Source organism: Neomonachus schauinslandi, chromosome 12 (assembly GCF_002201575.2).
Source record: "Neomonachus schauinslandi chromosome 12, ASM220157v2, whole genome shotgun sequence".
Taxonomy (NCBI): domain Eukaryota; kingdom Metazoa; phylum Chordata; class Mammalia; order Carnivora; family Phocidae; genus Neomonachus; species Neomonachus schauinslandi.
In genome coordinates, this window is record NC_058414.1 from 14,759,101 (window position 1) to 14,778,151 (window position 19,051).

The window sequence follows — 19,051 nt, forward strand, 5'->3', positions numbered from 1 at the left end:
TGGCATATCCTTCATGGTGGCCGCTGAAGAAGGAAAATCTAGTCTCTCTCAGGGTGTCAAGATGACTTGAAGACTTTAGTACACTTCTGTGTTGCTGAATTTTGGTGTAAATGCCATATTCTGGGTTGGGTACTGGAGGTATCCGGTTTCCTAGAAAGGAGACATAGTGGCCACATGGCGGGAGAGAACAGGCACGTTGAGAAGAAGAGGGTCTTGGATGCCAGGGCCCACAGTCCATTCATCATTCATTGTTCATCGATCAATATTCCTCAGGCTATTTTTTTCCACCAAGAATTTTTTTTTTTAAGTTGGAGAACTAAGATGTCCTTGACTTTCAAAGTTGGGAAGGATAGAGGAGAGCAGACTTGGGGAGTGTGATACCTGACCAGGTCAATGAGTGACTGAAAACAGCTTGATTGCTGCTTCCTGTAGCTGCATTCTGGGGACCCTTCTCACTTACCTCTGTTTCCCTTCCAGGCTCCAGAACTTTCTTCCTCCACTGCGCTCTAACTCCGTTGGCTCTGTTACACCTACGATAAACCTGCTCATGTGTGAGATTTATACTTTCTCTCTCCCATATATTATCCTCCAACTTCTGAAGTCTGAAGTTCACTCAAATGGACAGAAGTCTGGGAACATCCCCTCTCTCACCTATTTTTGCTTACCTCCCCAAAAGTGTTTCCCAGAATTAGAAGAAGGCCCATGCCAGCCTCCCAGAGGCTTGGAGGCCACTATGGCTAATGTATTATTGAAATCTGACAGAGCAAGGGGTGGATGCCATGATGACGCAGACTTAAATCTCTAAAGGACCAGATAGAGAGCAAAGTACAGGACCTTGACAGGTACATGAACCATACCAAAGGATGATTCATCTTGTTCCTCTCAAGTTAGGGCACCTTAAAAATACTTCTTTAAGTCTTGGAACATAGCCAGAAAGAGGTCAAAGTTCTAGGACCCTGAAGTTTGGGTGTAAACACAATGCAGTGCCTGCCCATAGGACCCTAAAGCACAAGCAGCTACCCCATACTTGCATGGACCTGATGGCCTTCCTCTAGTCCAAGGTGGAGGAACTTTGCACAGAGGCAGAGCGAGCCCTTCATAAATGCCCTCTGAATTTACACATGGACATGTGAGTGTCTGGACAGATGAGTGAATGAATCATCTGCACATGGGTGTGTGTTTTGTGGGGGGGAAGACCAACTCTCCATGTCTTATCCAGATAAGAAGAGACCACGGTCATCCCATGCAGTTGACTCCTGGAGTCTGTCAATAACATATACATAATTTTATGTGGTCTTCTTTCTTCGTTCTTCTTTTTTCCTTCTTTCCCCTTTCCTCTTCTTTCTTCTTCTCCTTCTCCTTCTTCATCTTCTCCTTCTTCTCCTTCTCCTCCCCCCCCTTCTTCTTCTTCTTTTCATGAAGAGAGGCATGCCTCCCTGTTGAGAGAAGACTGAATTGTGCATTTCTCTCCTTGACTTTTAGAGTCTGGCGTAAGGAAGCATCAATCCCCCAGACTTGGAAGTTTGTCCAGTCTGATCCCTCATCCAAAGCATGAATCTCTTTCAGGAACCCCAGTGGCCCATCGTGCAGAATTCTTTTAACCATTCCCCTTGAAGTACCTGTGGTCTTCATCCTTTCTTGCACCAGCTCCTTCACGTCCCATCATTTCCACATGCAATGGAAGATGGCGAAGTTTGTCATTGCCTTCAAATGCCAACTACCTTTTTTGAAAGCCGCCAACATAGCATTCCACCCTAATTTAGAAATATTAAGAGAGGGCAATTCTTCTGTTCCTACTTCAGCAGTCAGTACTTATTTGCTCTGGAGTATGAGGATTTGAACCTTAATCAGAATACCAGCTTTACGGTATGGGGAAACTGCCCAAATCAGAGCATTCTGAATTTTTAGGGACCTTACTTGACCACTTGATGAACAATTAACTGCTCTAGAGAATCGCTGTAAAAAAAGAACGTGAGACTCACATCTTTGGAGCAGCCCATGCAAACTGTGCTGGGAAACTGACTGCTTTAGGAAGCACTTGAAAGAAGATTTATTTATTTATTTATTTTTTTGAGTTTTAATTTTTTTTTTATTCTTATGTTAATCCCCATACATTACATCATTAGTTTTAGATGAAGTGTTCCATGATTCATTGTTTGTGCATAACACCCAGTGCTCCATGCAGAATGTGCCCTCCTCAATACCCACCACCAGGCTAACCCATCGTCCCACCCCCCTCCCCTCTAGAACCCTCAGTTTGTTTTTCAGAGTCCATCGTCTCTCATGGTTTGTCTACCCCTCCGATTTCCCCCGATTCATTCTTCCCCTCCCGCTACCTTCTTCTTCTTCTTCTTTTTTTTTCCTTAACATATATTGCATTATTTGTTTCAGAGGTACAGATCTGAGATTCAACAGTCTTGCACAATTCACAGCGCTTACCAGAGCACATACCCTCCCCAGTGTCTATCACCCAGTCACCCCATCCCTCCCACCCCACCACCCACTCCAGCAACCCACAGTTTGTTTCCTGCAATTAAGAATTCCTCATATTAGTGAGATCATATGATACATGTCTTTCTCTGTTTGACTTATTTCACTCAACATAATACCCTCCAGTTCCATCCACGTCGTTGCAAATGGCAAGATCTCATTCCTTTTGATGGCTGCATAATATTCCATTGTATATATATACCACATCTTCTTTATCCATTCATCTGTTGATGGACATCTTGGCTCTTTCCACAGTTTGGCTATTGTGGACATTGCTGCTATAAACATCGGGGTGCACGTACCCCTTCGGATCCCTACTTTTGTATCTTTGGGGTAAATACCCAGTAGTGCAATTGCTGGATCATAGGGTAGCTCTATTTTCAACTTTTTGAGGAACCTCCATACTGTTTTCCAGAGCGGCTGCACCAGCTTGCATTCCCACCAACAGTGGAGGAGGGTTGCCCTTTCTCCGCATCCCCGCCAACATCTGTCGTTTCCTGACTTGTTAATTTTAGCCATTCTGACTGGTGTGAGGTGGTATCTCATTGAGGTTTTGATTTGGATTTCCCTGATGCCGAGCGATATTGAGCACTTTTTCATGTGTCTGTTGGCCATCTGGATGTCTTCTTTGGAAAAATGTCTGTTCATGTCTTCTGCCCATTTCTTGATTGGATTCTTTGTTCTTTGGGTGTTGAGTTTGATGAGTTCTTTATAGATTTTGGATACTAGCCCTTTATCTGATATGTCATTTGCAAATATCTTCTCCCATTCTGTTGGTTGTCTTTTGGTTTTGTTGACTGTTTCCTTTGCTTTGCAAAAGCTTTTTATCTTGATGAAGTCCCAATAGTTCATTTTTGCCCTTGCTTCCCTTGCCTTTGGCGATGTTTCTAGGAAGAAGTTGCTTCGGCTGAGGTCGAAGAGGTTGCTGCCCGTGTTCTCCTTTAGGATTTTGATGGACTCCTGTCTCACATTGAGGTCTTTCAACCATTTGGAGTCTATTTTTGTGTGTGGTGTAAGGAAATGGTCCAGTTTCATTCTTCTGCATGTGGCTATCCAATTTTCCCAACACCATTTGTTGAAGAGACTGTCTTTATTCCATTGGACATTCTTTCCTGCTTTGTCAAAGATGAGTTGACCATAGAGTTGAGGGTCCATTTCTGGGCTCTCTATTCTGTTCCATTGATCTATGTGTCTGTTTTTGTGCCAGTACCATGCTGTCTTGATGATGACAGCTTTGTAATAGAGCTGGAAGTCCGGAATTGTGATGCTGCCGGCTTTGCTTTTCTTTTTCAACATTCCTCTGGCTATGCGGGGTCTTTTCTGGTTCCATACAAATTTTAGGATTATTTGTTCCATTTCTTTGAAAAAAGTGGATGGTATTTTGATGGGGATTGCATTGAATGTGTAGATTGCTCTAGGTAGCATTGACATCTTCACAATATTTGTTCTTCCAATCCATGAGCATGGAACGTTTTTCCATTTCTTTGTGTCTTCCTCAGTTTCTTTCATGAGTATTTTATAGTTTTCTGAGTACAGATCCTTTGTCTCTTTGGTTAGATTTATTCCTAGGTATCTTATGGTTTTGGGTGCAATTGTAAATGGGATCGACTCCTTAATTTCTCTTTCTTCTGTCTTGTTGTTGGTGTATAGGAATGCCACTGACTTCTGTGCATTGATTTTATATCCTGCCACTTTACTGAATTCCTGTATGAGTTCTAGCAGTTTTGGGGTGGAGTCTTTTGGGTTTTCCACATAAAGTATCATAGCATCTGCAAAGAGTGAGAGTTTGACTTCTTCTTTGCCAATTTGGATGCCTTTGATTTCTTTTTGTTGTCTGATTGCTGTGGCTAGGACTTCCAATACTATGTTGAATAGCAGTGGTGATAGTGGACGTCCCTGCCACGTTCCTGACCTTAGGGGGAAAGCTCTCAGTTTTTCCCCATTGAGAATGATATTCGCTGTAGGTTTTTCATAGATGGCTTTTATGATATTGAGGTATGTACCGTCTATCCCTATACTCTGAAGAGTTTTGATCAAGAAAGGATGCTGTACTTTGTCAAATGCTTTTTCTGCATCTATTGAGAGGATCATATGATTCTTGTTCTTTCTTTTGTTAATGTATTGTATCACATTGATTGATTTGCAGATGTTGAACCAACCTTGCAGCCCAGGGATAAATCCCACTTGGTCATGGTGAATAATCCTTTTAATGTACTGTTGGATCCTATTGGCTAGTATTTTGGTGAGAATTTTTGCATCCATGTTCATCAGGGTTATTGGTCTGTAATTCTCCTTTTTGATGGGGTCTTTGTCTGGTTTTGGGATCAAGGTAATGGTGGCCTCATAAAATGAGTTGGGAAGTTTTCCTTCCATTTCTATTTTTTGGAACAGTTTCAGAAGAATAGGTATTAATTCTTCTTGAAATGTTTGGTAGAATTCCCCTGGGAAGCCATCTGGCCCTGGGCTTTTGTTTGTTGGGAGATTTTTGATGACTGCTTCAATTTCCTTAGTGGTTATAGGTCTGTTCAGGTTTTCTATTTCATCCTGGTTCAGTTTTGGTAGTTGATACATCTGTAGGAATGCATCCAGTTCTTCCAGGTTATTTAATTTGCTGGCATAGAGTTGCTCATAATATGTTCTTATAATTGTTTGTATTTCTTTGGTGTTGGTTGTGATCTCTCCTCTTTCATTCATGATTTTGTTGATTTGGGTCATTTCTCTTCTCTTTTTGATAAGTCTGGCCAGGGGTTTATCAATCTTGTTAATTCTTTCAAAGAACCAGCTCCTAGTTTCGTTGATCTGTTCTACTGTTCTTTTAGTTTCTATTTCATTGATTTCTGCTCTGATCTTTATTATTTCTCTTCTCCTGCTGGGTTTAGGCTTTATTTGCTGTTCTTTCTCCAGCTCCTTTAGGTGTAGGGTTAGGTTGTGTACTTGAGACCTTTCTTGCTTCTTGAGGAAGGCTTGTATTGCTATATACTTTCCTCTTAGGACTGCCTTTGCTGCATCCCAAAGATTTTGAATAGTTGTGTTTTCATTTTCATTGGTTTCCATGTATTTTTTTAATTCTTCTTTAATTTCCTGGTTGACCCATTCATTCTTCAGTAGGATGCTCTTTAGCCTCCATGTATTTGAGTTCTTTCTGACTTTCCTCTTGTGATTGAGCTCTAGTATCAAAGCATTGTGGTCTGAAAATAGGCAGGGAATGATTCCAATCTTTTGGTACTAGTTGAGACCTGATTTATGACCTAGGATGTGATCGATTCTGGAGAATGTTCCATGGGCACTAGAGAAGAATGTGTATTCCATTGCTTTGGGGTGGAATGTTCTGAATATGTCTGTGAAGTCCATTTGGTCCAGTGTGTCATTTAAAGTCTTTATTTCCTTGTTGATCTTTTGCTGAGACGATCTGTCCATTTCAGTGAGGGGGGTGTTAAAGTCCCCCACTATTATTGTATTGTTGTCGATGTGTTTCTTTGCTTTTGTTATTAATTGCCTTATATAATTGGCTGCTCCCATGTTAGGGGCATAGATATTTACAATTGTTAGATCTTCTTGTTGGATAGATCCTTTAAGTAGGATATAGTGTCCTTCCTCATCTCTTATTACAGTCTTTGGTTTAAAATCTAATTTGTCTGATATAAGGATTGCCACCCCAGCTTTCTTTTGGTGTCCATTAGCATGGTAAATGGTTTTCCACCCCCTCACTTTCAATCTGGGCGTGTCTTTGGTTCTAAAATGAGTCTCTTGCAGACAGCATATCGATGGGTCTTGTTTTTTAATCCAGTCTGATAGCCTGTTTCTTTTGATTGGGGCATTTAGCCCATTTACATTCAGGGTAACTATTGAAAGGTAGGAATTTAGTGCCATTGTATTGCCTGTAAGGTGACTGTTACTGTATATTGTCTGTGTTCCTTTCTGGTCTATATTGCTTTTAGGCTCTCTCTTTGCTTAGAGGACCCCTTTCAAGATTTCCTGTAGCGCTGGTTTTGTGTTTGCAAATTCCTTTAGTTTTTGTTTGTCCTGGAACCTTTTTATCTCTCCTTCAATTTTCAATGACAGCCTAGCTGGATAGAGTATTCTTGGCTGCATATTTTTCTCATTTAGTGCTCTGAATATATCCTGCCAGTCCTTTCTGGCCTGCCAGGTCTCTGTGGATAGGTCTGTTGCCAATCTAATGTTTCTACCCTTGTAGGTTACATATCTCTTCTCCCGAGCTGCTTTGAGGATTTTCTCTTTGTCTATGAGACTCGTAAGTTTTACTATTAGATGTCGGGGTGTTGACCTGTTTTTATTGATTTTGAGAGGGGTTCTCTGTGCTTCCTGGATTTTCATGCCTGTTTCCTTCCCCAAATTAGGGAAGTTCTCTGCTATAATTTGCTCCATTATACCTTCTGCCCCTCTCTCTCTTTCTTCTTCTTCTGGGATCCCAATTATTCTAATGTTGTTTCGTCTTATGGTATCGCTTATCTCTCGAATTCTGCCCTCGTGATCCAGTAGTTGTTTATCTCTCTTTTTCTCAGCTTCTTTATTTTCCATCATTTCATCTTCTATATTACTGATTCTCTCTTCTGCCTCATTTATTCTAGCAGTTAGCGCCCCCATTTTTGATTGCACCTCATTAATAGCCTTTTTGATTTCTACTTGGTTGGATTTTAGTTCTTTTACTTCTCCAGAAAGGGTTTCTCTAATAACTTCCATATTTTTTTCAAGCCCAGCTAGTATCTTTAAAGTGATGATTCTGAACTCTAGATCTGACATTGTACTAATGTCCGTATTGAGTAGGTCCCTGGCAGTCGGTACTACCTCTTGTTCTTTTTGTTGAGGTGATTTTTTCCGTCTTGTCATTTTGTGCAGAGGAGAATAGATTAATGAGAGAACAAAATGCTAGCAGAGTAACAACGTCCCCAGAAAATATACTCTAAACAAATCAGAAAAGACTTGAAGCAGTGGGAAAAGAAAGGGAAAGAGAGGAAAAAGAAAAAGAAAAAGAAAAAAAAGAAAAAGATAAAGATAAAAACAAAAACAAACAAAACAAAACAACAACAACAACAACAAAAAAACCAGAATGTGATCAAATATGATCAGGCTGGTATATAGATCAGTGCCACACACTAGATTTGGGGTGTATTTTGGTCTTTTAGAAGAATGTGCCTCCCAAAATTTTAAAGAAAGAAAAACTTATATATGTACAAAAATAAGGGTTGATATGATGAAGGGATGGAATATGACTGTAAAGATGGAAATTATAAAAAATTTTATAAAAGGAATTGATAAGAAGTTGTTTGAAAAAAAGAAAGAAGAGGATTTAAAAAAAGAAAAAAAAAGGGAGAGGATGTGATCAGGCAGGGGAATAGAAAACACCATATACTAGAGATTTAGGGTATATTTTGATCTGTTAGAAGAAACTATCTCAAAGTTTTAAAGAGAGAAGAACTTATATATATAAGCCAAAAATACGGGTAACTACTATGAAGGGATAGAATATGACTGTAAAAATGAAAAATAAAAATGTGTTTTTTTTTAAAAAAAGGGATTGATAAGATGTTGGTTGAAAAAGGGAAAAAGAAAAATTCAAAAAGAAAAAAAAAGAAAAAAAGACAGTTAAAAAAAAATTAACTTTGAAAGACTAAAGAATCATGGTAAAAAAGCCATGAATTCTATGTGCAGTATTCCCCTAGCGCTGGAGTTCTGCCGTTCTCATTGATCGGTAAACTTGGCCTTGGCTGGCTGTTCTCGCTGATCTTCTGGGGAGGGGCCTGTTGCCGTGGTTTCCAAATGTCTTTGCCGGAGGCGGAATTGCCCCGCCCTTGCCCCCTCCCGGCTAAGTAATCTGCTCGGGTTTGCTCTCCCGGGCTTTTGTTCCCTGCGAGCTTTCCGTACAGCTTTGGAGGTGGAGAGTGAAAATGGCGGCCTTCCAATCTCCGCCCCGGAGGAGCCGAGAACTCGGGGCCCCGCTCCTCAGTGAGCCCCCAGAGAAAAGCCGCCAGTCACTCCCGTCTCCCCGGTCTCCAGCCGCACTCCGTGCTCACCCGGCCTGTGACCGCGCGTTTCTATCTCTGGCACCCGTCCCCGGGTGGAGTCTCCAAACCCAGCAGATCCCTGCGGTGCACTCCTGCGCGGCTCCTCCGGGGGAGGAAGGTGAGTCTCCCCAGATCTGCTGCTTGTTGGGTCCCTGCTGCAGGAGCAGGGGCCCGACTGTGCCGCGGATCACGGTTTATGGCAACCCCGAGCTGAGAGCCCGCACCTGGGCTCCGCCTCTGCAGCCAGCTTCCCTGCTCCGATACCTGGGAGCTCCGCCACACTCAGGCACCCCCGGTCTTTCTGTGACCCGTGGGTCCTGAGACCACACTGTCCCGGAGGGTCCACCCCCCGCTTAGCCACCAGAGTGACGTCCCTCAGCGGAGCAGACTTTTAAAAGTTCCGATTTTGTGCTCCGTGGTTCTATCACTTGCCAGAAGCGGCCGCCGGAGGCCCCTCCCCCGCCGTCTATCCTCCCGAATATCGCCTCGGATTCACTTCTCCGCACGTCCTACCTTCCAGAAAGTGGTCGCTTTTCTGATGAGAGAGTTGTTGCTGTTCTTTTCTTCGATCTCCTGTTGAGTTTGTAGGTTTTCAGAATGGTTTGATCCCTATCCAGCTGAATTCCTGAGAGGAGACGAAATCCAGGTCTCCTATTCCTCCGCCATGTTGCTCCGCCCCCCCTGAAAGAAGATTTATTAGTGGAAATATTCTGAGTTACCATATTCCTGCTTTTCCTGCCTATTTAATTTTTCATTCTCCTAGGTCACGCTGTCTTTTGTGATGAGATCAGAACTTCTGAACTCAGGCAGAGGCAGGAGCATGACCCAAGCAGCCCTAGGGGGATGTTTCTGAATCTCACCCTCAGGAAGGCAATTTGGAAACAGTAGCAACAAAAGTAACAACAAAATCCTATTGTTTCATAATAGTAAAGTGTCAGTGCAAATGAAATTGTCCTAAAACACAATGCATGAGCACAGAATTGTCTGCCCCTTGCCTGTAGGTGGAAGATGTTATCGTTTTGTCAGAAAATAAATATGAGATCCATGAATGGATAGTAATTGCCCTGTAACATCAGTGGTGCCAAACCGCTCAGGCTTGATTGATATTTTCAAGGTGGCCAGTGGACAGGGAATTTGAGAGGCCACTTAAGCCAGAAATTCACTGTCAGATATTGTGACATTAAACAAGGTAGAAGATATTCTTAATCCTCTCAGTTCCAGGTTTCAGTAATTTTGTTGCCTTAAGAAATTGTTAATGTAGCAGATCAATTTTACCACCAATTTTGAGGCTGCTGGAGAAAAATGCCAAAACCGCTGAAATGAGTTTTCTAGCTGGGCCTTCAGTTTCATCCAAAAGTCCTAGTGCGTGTTTCTGGTTCTTAACTTTCCTAATCGCACATCTGGACCATTTCCCTCCCTGGCGTCTTAACTACAACCTAGGTCGCTGGCTGCTGCAGCAGAAACCGGAGGTCATCCTTGCGTCTTCTCTGTCCCTACCCTGTCTGTCTCATAAGCCAGTAAGTACCATGGATTGCACTCCTTAAGGGTCTGTCCCATCTGTCCCCTAGCTCAGGCTCAGTCACATTGCCTGACTGCGTAGTCCCTTAACTGGTCCCACTGTCTTTTAATCTGTCCTGACCATTGTCACCCAGGGGCACAGGTCTAATCGGGTGGCCCCCCCCCTAGGGAAACATCTCATTGGTTGCCATGGTCTATAAGAGAAAATTAAAAGTCTTTAGTCTTGCAGACTAAGCCCCTCTGTAATCTGCCATCTTCCTCCTACACCAGCCTCATCTACCCCAGCTCCCCTTCTTGCACCTTATGCCTCAGTACCACCACATTCACAGTCCATAGATTCGGCCCCCCTTTCCACAGCCCCTTGCATGCAGTTTGGCATTCGGTCTCCAGTATGTCAACTTCAGTTGGAGACCAAAGTGAATAGACTTTCTTCTCTGCCTACACTTCATGGTGATTTGTGTTCTTTTGTAGGGTAAATGTAAAACTTGATACATTTATTATGGATTCAAGAATTAGAAGATATCGGGCGCCTGGGTGGCTCAGTTGGTTAGGCGACTGCCTTCGGCTCAGGTCATGGTCCTGGAGTCCCGGGATCGAGTCCCGCGTCAGGCTCCCTGCTCGGCAGGGGGTCTGCTTCTCCCTCTGACCCTCTTCCCTCTCGTGCTCTCTGTCTCTCATTCTCTCTCTCAAAGAAAGAAAGAAAGAAAGAAAGAAAGAAAGAAAGAAAGAAAGAAAGAAAGAAAGAATTAGAAGATATCTGAAATTAGAATTTGAATTTGTACTAGAAGATATTTATTTTGCTTACCTGTTGGATGAATAAATCTTTTCTCTGGCACCTCTAACTACTGGTTAAGCTCAGATAACGGCCAGGTCAGTGAGCTCATTACCTCTACCAACAAACTATTTACTTACCAGAAAACTTTGATAAATTTGTGCAAAATTTTTTATATATAGCTTTTATCTCCCAATGCTAGTTCTTGATCTTGGTTTCTGATGGAACAAGTCTGATCCTTCTTTATCGTGATGACCTTTCAGATCTTTGAAGACAACTGCACTCTCTTCCTTTTTTTTTCTCCCTGGTAATATCCCCAATTACATCAAATTTTCCTCTCACCTTAGGGAGTCAATTTTCTCTACTTTTTTGGGGACTGCCTTTAGCTGGCTCCAGGTTGTCTGTGAATTTTTGTGCTTACCACCTTGTCCACGGCAGAGGAACCTTCAGTCCTGCTCTCCCAGTTGCTCTCATGTGGCCTGAGGAGCTTTCCAGCAACATCACTTTGTCCACTTGTATTAAGTGTCCACGAAAGTCATCCCTTATTTCTCCCAAAGGGTGGAACCACATAGTCCTAGCATCTGTTGTGTTGCATATTGGCTGAAAGTTGATATAAATTCAGTACTTGTACTATATTTTTTACAGATTTATTTATTTATTAGTCAAAGAAAGAGAGCACACGCAGGGGGAGTGGCAGGCAGAGGGAGAAGCAGGCTCCCCACTGAGCAGGGAGCCCGATGTGGGACTCGATCCCAGGACCCCAGGATTATGACCTGAGCCGATGGCAGACACTTAACGACTGAGCCACCCAGGCGCCCTTACAATTCTATTTTTGACCTAAATTTTATCCCTGTTGAATATCATCTTGCTAGAAAAGGTCTTTTTGTGAATCTTGATTCTCATCATGAAATACATCCAATATCCACCCCTCCTACTTTTTGTCAATGGAAGTTTAAACTGTTGATGCAATTAAAATAGGAATGAGCAGGCTCCTGTGAGAATCAGCTGAAATAACAGACAGAATTCCCTAACATAGTGACTGGCATGGAGAAGGTTCTTAGCAAAGGCCAGATCCTTTGTGGCCCCTGACCTGTGCCTTTCCCTTCTCTCCTTTGTTGCTGCCATCAAGATGTGGGTGTGCTGTAACTCACAGAGGCCTGGGTCCTTTATGACTTCCCTTAGAAGAGCGAGTGTGGGCTTACAGCGTCAGCCAATTATAATTCTCTCTCTCTTGACACCTAGGAGCAGTTTTTTGGGTTTTTTGTACTTTAATTATACTGAACAATTTCTAGAAATATGAAAGGCAAGGTGTTGTGATTTAAAATTTAAATAACAGATTTTCAGCGAAGGGTCTGTGAAAAATCCCCATCACAGTGGTAGATATACACCGTTGAAGATCGGTCTTTCTCAGAGTATGGTGGCCTCCAGGAATCTCAGATGAGAATGTGAGAATGACAGTTAGGATGTGTAAATCCCATTTGCTTTCCACAAGAAGGGACAGGCTATCTGTGGGTGGGTACATGGGTACTAGGCCTCAAAAAGGGAACTTTCCAGAGGGTCTCCAGTAAGCCACTTACTCTGTCCTATTTCCTCAGCTGCCATATGGATAGAATAAGAAGCAACTAGGAGTGTTGTGAGAATGAAAGACAACACATAAATCAGTTCCTACGGTTTCAGGTGCATAGTGGAGGCTCCGTAAACCTTTTTCTCTTTTCTCCCACTCTTGAGACCACAGTGCCTTTGCGCCGTGTGGAAAGTGGTGGGGCTGAGGTTGCTTGCTCAGGAGAGTTTGACAGCCTTTCTTGGCTTTTGGGAACTGCTGCCATGAGATGAAGTGTTGCCACTTCTGAAAGACTTACCTGCTCCAGAGTAGCCAAACATGTACGAAATAGTGAATATTAAGAATTAAGAGGAAGAGGTCACATAGTAAATGCTAAGTATCTTCCCCCATTGCTCTTAGTGTTTATGTGTGTGGCAAGAGGCCTTTGGGGAAACCTAGCTTTAAAATGAAAAACAATTTAAAAGGTAGACAGAATAAAAAAGCAATCAAGCAACTTCTTTCTTAAAGTTATTTTTACTCTGGAACAAAAAATATGGAAGTGGATGGGAGGAGATCTTATAACAAGGCCAAGAATCCCTATGTCATTGAATTTCCTTCTCTAGCAAATGTGGCCTGTATAATTTTGCTTTGCCCTCTTGCTCTTATGACAATGGTAACAACAAAAATAATAGTAACAATATCTTGCATTTACAAAACACTTTTAAGTTAATCTTGTTGTTACAGTTTTTCAAAAGTTAAAGACAACATTTTCATATAAATAATTTTCAACTCATTAAGGCAGTGTTTATGGAGTGTTTTGTTTTTTTTTTTTAATTCTCAAATGACCTGGTGTTTTAGCTACTTGATTGGGACTTTTGAATAGGGAACCCAGTTACAGTTCTCAGGATCCTTCTGCTCTGTCCCCACATAACTTTCTGCTTGAACTCCTCCTCCCGATACCCAATCCTGTGCTCTAGGAAGACAAAACAACTCCTGCCCAGTCCCACAATATATAATGATTTTTCCAGTCATCTCTGCTGAGGCTACTTCTTTGGCTGGAATGTAGTCGGCCACATTCCTGTCTGCCAGTGTTTCCGGCACAGTTTGAATAAGCTCCACAGAGCATTCCCTAATTCTTTGGATATTGCTAACATCCAGGCCCTATCCAGGGCCTCTTTGAGGTTTTAGGGATTGAAGGGCATATTGGAAGGTGGTGGGGGAGAATTTGCCATGTGTCTGGCTCCAGTAATTCTAATACCATCTCTATAAAGTAGGCTAATTCTTTAGTAGAATAACTTTGGTTCACTGTTTAACAAACAACTATGTGCCTGTTATGCATTAAACATTGTGCCAGATGCTTTGGACAAGAAGACAAGGCAGAGCTTTGGCCTGTAAATTATGTACAGCCTACTGGAAGAAACAGATATGGAAGTCGATAAATGCAATGTAGCATTACATTGTTCAGCCTGTGAGTGGCAGAACTGTGGTTAAAATCCAAGTCTGATCAACCCCAAGCCATCAAGCCAAGATGCTTCCAGAAGAGAAAAACTAGCTGTGCTGAGTGATGTCTCCTCAGAAGAGCAAAACAACAGCCTTGCTCTGCCTGTTATTTGAAGACATTATTAATCAAACCATTTTTGTTTTATTTGTAAACTAGGTCCTTCAGAAGCTTGGGAAAGCTGATGAGACAAAAGATGAACAGTTTGAAGAATATGTCCAGAACTTCAAACGGCAAGAGGTAAGTACGTTTATCTAGTTTCCAGAGAGGGAAACGGGTTGACTGTGTTTGTGTTTTAGTATATAACTAAAATGTGTTAAGGTTGAAGAAAGAACTTTCTTTGGGGTTGGTGTTAACCCAAGGGTGACACTTGCTAATTCTGAAGGCTTTTTTGGTGGCAGGTGAAGGAAGAGGCAGTAGGGACCACAGGAAGAAGATTTGTGTTTTAGACTCTCAGGAGATCAAGATTTTGCTTGTCTGGAGCTCTTCAGTACAGATTATTGATCTAAAAGAAAGACGCTGTTTTGGGTGATTTATAGTCTTAGTATAGTATAGTATTAGGGAAACAGGAGTTAGATACTTCTGGCATAATTATTTTAATTGCTGCATGCTTCAAGGTCATGCATTCTTTTATGTATGTATGTATGTATGTATGTATGTATTATTTTAAATTTTATTATGTTATGTTAGTCACCATACAATACATCATTAGTTTTTGATGTGGTGATCCACGATCCATTGTTTTCGTATAACACCCAGTGCTGCATGCAGTACGTGCCCTTCTTAATACTCATCACCAGCTAACCAATCCCCCCTCCCCTCTCCCCTCTAAAACCCTGTTTGTTTCTCAGAGTCCATAGTCTCTCATGGTTCATCTCTCCCTCTGATTTCTGCCCCCTTCATTTTTCCCTTCCTTCTCCTAATGTCCTCCATGCTATTCCTTATGTTCCACAAATAAGTGAAACCATATGATAATTGACTTTCTCTGCTTGACTTATTTCACTTAGCATAATTTCCTCCAGTCCTGTCCATGTTGATGTAAAAGTTGGGTATTCATCCTTTCTGATGGCTGAGCATTATTCCATTGTGTATATGGACCACATCTTCTTTATCCATTCATCTGTTGAAGGGCATCTCAGCTCTTTCCACAGTTTGGCATTCTTAACAGGGATTATATCTCCCCAAGAGGGTGAAAATTGGTTCTTTGTGGATAAAAAAAATTGTACTCTTTTTATGTGTATATATCACATAAAAAGATATATAGTATATCTATGGTATTAAAATTTCATGGGGGTGTGTGATAAGGAAAAAAATGTCTATAAAGTCTCCTTGAGGGGAGTGATAATGAGGAAAAAGGTTGAGAAACATGGTTTGTGATGTTTGTTCCTTTGATGGGCTGCTGTATGTTCAACAGACACATCCATAAAGAAACAAACTCTTTTCTAAATTATCTGTTTATATCTCTAAGGCTTGGATAATTGGCCAGAATATCACTCTTTCGAGAGCATGCATGAGGGTCAAGGTGGGGGAAGGTACAAGTGGGGCTCTCTGTGGTTAGAAGCCTCTAATCTGGAGGTCATACTAGAGGTAGAGTGGGAAGAAGGCTGGGGTGGCAGACTCTGGCAAATTGGACATGGGGTGATGTGAGGGCCTTGGGGATAATAATCAGTAATGTCAGATCTTTAGAGGTTTCATTTTGCCCCCTTCCCTCCTGTTTGCAGATCTCAGACCCGGAGATTTCTTTCTTCCATATGTGTGCCAGAGCCCCTGCTATTTGTCTCACTGCAGACATGCTATTTCTTTCCTTCACTGCCACGGGTGATAAAATCCAGCTGGTACAGGGCCAAGTAGCCCAGTCTCCACCAGAACACATTCCTGAATACCTCTCATTTCATCCCAAGACAAGGAGTGGACATGTGCCGATAGGTGCTCAATTTACACTATGAGTGGTAGCCATCTTGTTCTGTCCGAAAACGAGGAAGGAGAAAAGAGAGTTGGAGAAAAAAAACAGTGACAGTGAAATTGATCATGTCCAGGTAACAGTGTAATGGAGAGCTTTGGATTAATGAAGGTAGAAGAGAGAATTTCTAGAGAAATGTCAGTTCCAGACCCATAGACTATGTTGTCCGCCAGTCTCCTCCAGGAGGAAAGATTCTCATTCCGTGAGTTCTCGTACATTCTCTCATGCATTTGGATAACTCTCACACAGATCACTGGATTGCAGCAACTTCGCACAGGAAAACTTGTCAGTCTCTGTCCTGTTACTTTGCAGGGCGATCCCAGTGCTTTAAGGCACTGGAGTTAGATAGAAGGGATTCATGTCTGTAGTTTTACCTGCTTGAGGATTTGCACTCTACCCTTTGAAATCTCATCTTCCTGTCTGGTGTGTCCCCGTGGAGCTAATTAGGTCTTCACTCTTGGATTTTTTTCCTGTGTCACTTTTACGATGTTTTGATGTTGTTAGCACCTCAGAAGGCTAACCTCGGGAAGCATCAAGTTCAGAAAAGCATTCATGACTAGGAAGCACTTTGCATTTTCCAATTACAGTGAATTTTTATTGGTCTTTTTTTGGCGGGGGCGCATTGTTGGCTGAACCAGGTGAGAATTGTTTTTTTGTCTAAGCACTAAAGAAAAGTATGATTGGTTAAATCACCAACTTCATCAGTTAAATGAGCTATGCCCCCAGCAGCAGAGTGTGGGGTGATTTTATAATGCCACTGGGCCATTCTAGACACATTTTCAAATGTTATAGAGCGAATGGTGTACTATCGTTCTTGAAGACCCAACACCTTGGGCCTTATCAAGAATATTATCAGATTTTGGGGCGTCTGGGTAGCTCAGTGGTTAAGCGTCTGCCTTCGGCTCAGGTCATGATCCCAGGGTCCTGGGATCGAGCCCCGCATCGGGCTCCCTGCTCAGCGGGAAGCCTGCTTCTCCCTCTCCCACTCCCTCTGCTTGTGTTCCCTCTCTCGCTGTGTCTCTCTCTGTCAAATAAATAAATAGAATCTTTAAAAAAAATACTATCAGATTTCAAGAACTGGGTAAAACTTCAAAATCTAGACACATTTTCAAATGCTATAAAGCAAATAGTATACTATCATTCTTGAAGACCCAACACCTTGTTCCTTATCAAGAATATTATCAGATTTTAAGAACTGGGTAAAACTTCAAAATCTGGGGAAGTTAGAACAAGCATTTCTACTTTATAAGAGTGAAACAAGCAGAATGGAAATGTAGAAATAGTATTTCTCAAAGAGTGTCTTGACCCCCCTCCCCCTTTGGCTGCCTTTGAAACATTTTTGCACCAAAAACATCTTGCATTTGCACATACTCATTCTGATGTATTTCTGTTTGTTTCTTTTAATCAGAAAAAATAAATGTATAGTCATTTTAGTGCAGTAAGGAGGGTTGGTACCTTAACTGTCTGTATAGTAGAGGGACAGAAGGAGAAAAGGAATGGATGGGAGGGAGGGAGAGAGATTTATCACTTTTTTGTAGAAACATATTAATGGTTGACAAGAGTAGCCAAAGGCAGAATGTATTTATTATACTCTGCAGGGGGGAAGATATCCTCTTAATCCTCAGTATGTATTGGTAGCCAATTCACATCTGTTGCATATGCTGAGAAAGGTGTTTCTACATACGTTTGTGTAGAAACATTAAGCTAGAAAGAAGGATCTACTAAGATTGTGGTGACCTCTCCAAGGCCTGTTACTTTTATTGTTAATGTGATGGTGAATCGTTGCCCTAAAGGCAGAAGGCATCATCTAAAGGTGATAGACTCTAAAGATATTATCTGACCCAGGAAATCTAGATTTCATATTTTTTTTCTGTGTTGATATATTTTTCAAATCCAAAAAGATACTACTTAGAGTATCAAATGGAACTATATTTGGATTTGGATATGTACATTATAGTCACCTGACCATGCTCAATTAGTACTTAATCCAAAGTGGATTGTTCTAGAATGTTCTAGGAGGTATTCAAACATCTTGGGCCCTGGTGATCTTGCTTTTAAATTCCCTTTAGTAAAATCATGAAAGTCCTCACAGTGATTGATGGAAACAAAAGTGGCAGCAGGGTCTGTGTTTGAACTGCAGCTTGAAGCTTAGCTTTTATCTTATTCCAAACCCAGGTTTTCTTTTTGATCCCAAACCTCTTCTCCTAAAAGGTGGTTTTTGTTAGACTGAAAGTGTGGATGGAGGGTCTGTGCATACTCTCTTGGTTGTCCATTGGGCTCCCCATTGCTTTGGTTTTTGTGGTCCAGATTTCATAAACCACTCAATTGGGACAAGGATGAAGGGGAGTGTACGGTAGAGCAAAAAGAAATAGAATGTGCTCCTCTGCCGAAAACTCGGGATTTTCCATGATGAGGAGTGCCAAAGAGAGCAAGGATTATAGAAATCCATCCAGCAGGAAAAACAAACTGACTTCAACATGTCCTCCCCTAAAGTGTTGTGTTTGTTCCCCCTTTTAATTTTGCCTGTCTTACCAAAGCCGCTAACAAGTAGCAGAATTGATGGTGTGAATATCGCCTACTTTCACCTGGTAGCCTGCTGACGAATCAGTTAATGAGCAGAGAAGAGGTCCCAGAGGGGAAAGAAGATCCCTGGCCTCTTCCTCCTTCTTGCTAATAAACCTGCCCACTGAGATGCCATGCTTACGGCAGCTGTGCCAATTACGATGACGGAATAGCTCGGGTGGTTTGGGCCCAGATAACCAGCTATTTGGTCGCATTTCAGTGAGTACAGCTGTGAGTACCCAACTGGACTTAGAGTCCAGGAGTGATATGGAATAAAGGGGAGGCGTGTCTCGCCTCTCAGGGCTGTGTAGCTTTCTGTTCCTTTTTAAATACCACAGCAGTGCTGTTCGCTGCCTCCCTCCATGCCCCCACCAGTGAGGAACAGCTTCACTTCACTGCAATACAAACAAAGAAGAAAGGAAATGCTTGGGCCTTGAAATCCTCTCTGGTGGTGAGAATTTGGAGCCAGTTATTCCAATTATTAGGAATCTCCAGTGACTGAAAGCTGGAGTCATGTCTTCTCCTTACTGATCTCTCCTCAGCACACGGATCCCGTGTAGCTGTTTTCATCTTTATACGCCACAGGATCTAGTGCATTGTACATAAGCTTTAAGAATATTTGTCAAACCTGAAGCTAAACCTAGTGGCGGAAATGATAATTTTTTTTAAAGATTTTATTTATTTATTT

General features: G+C 42.0%; 1 protein-coding gene across 2 annotated transcripts in view; it reads left to right on the forward strand.

Annotated features, from left to right (window-relative positions):
* AMPH (amphiphysin) overlaps positions 1-19,051 on the forward strand; it is a 299,854-nt gene that overhangs the window by 100,468 nt on the left and 180,335 nt on the right. For both annotated transcript variants that reach the window (XM_021703692.1, XM_021703694.1), the window contains exon 2: positions 14,001-14,081. In XM_021703692.1, coding sequence (XP_021559367.1) covers positions 14,001-14,081 — 81 coding nt within the window. The remainder of the gene's footprint in view (positions 1-14,000; positions 14,082-19,051) is intronic.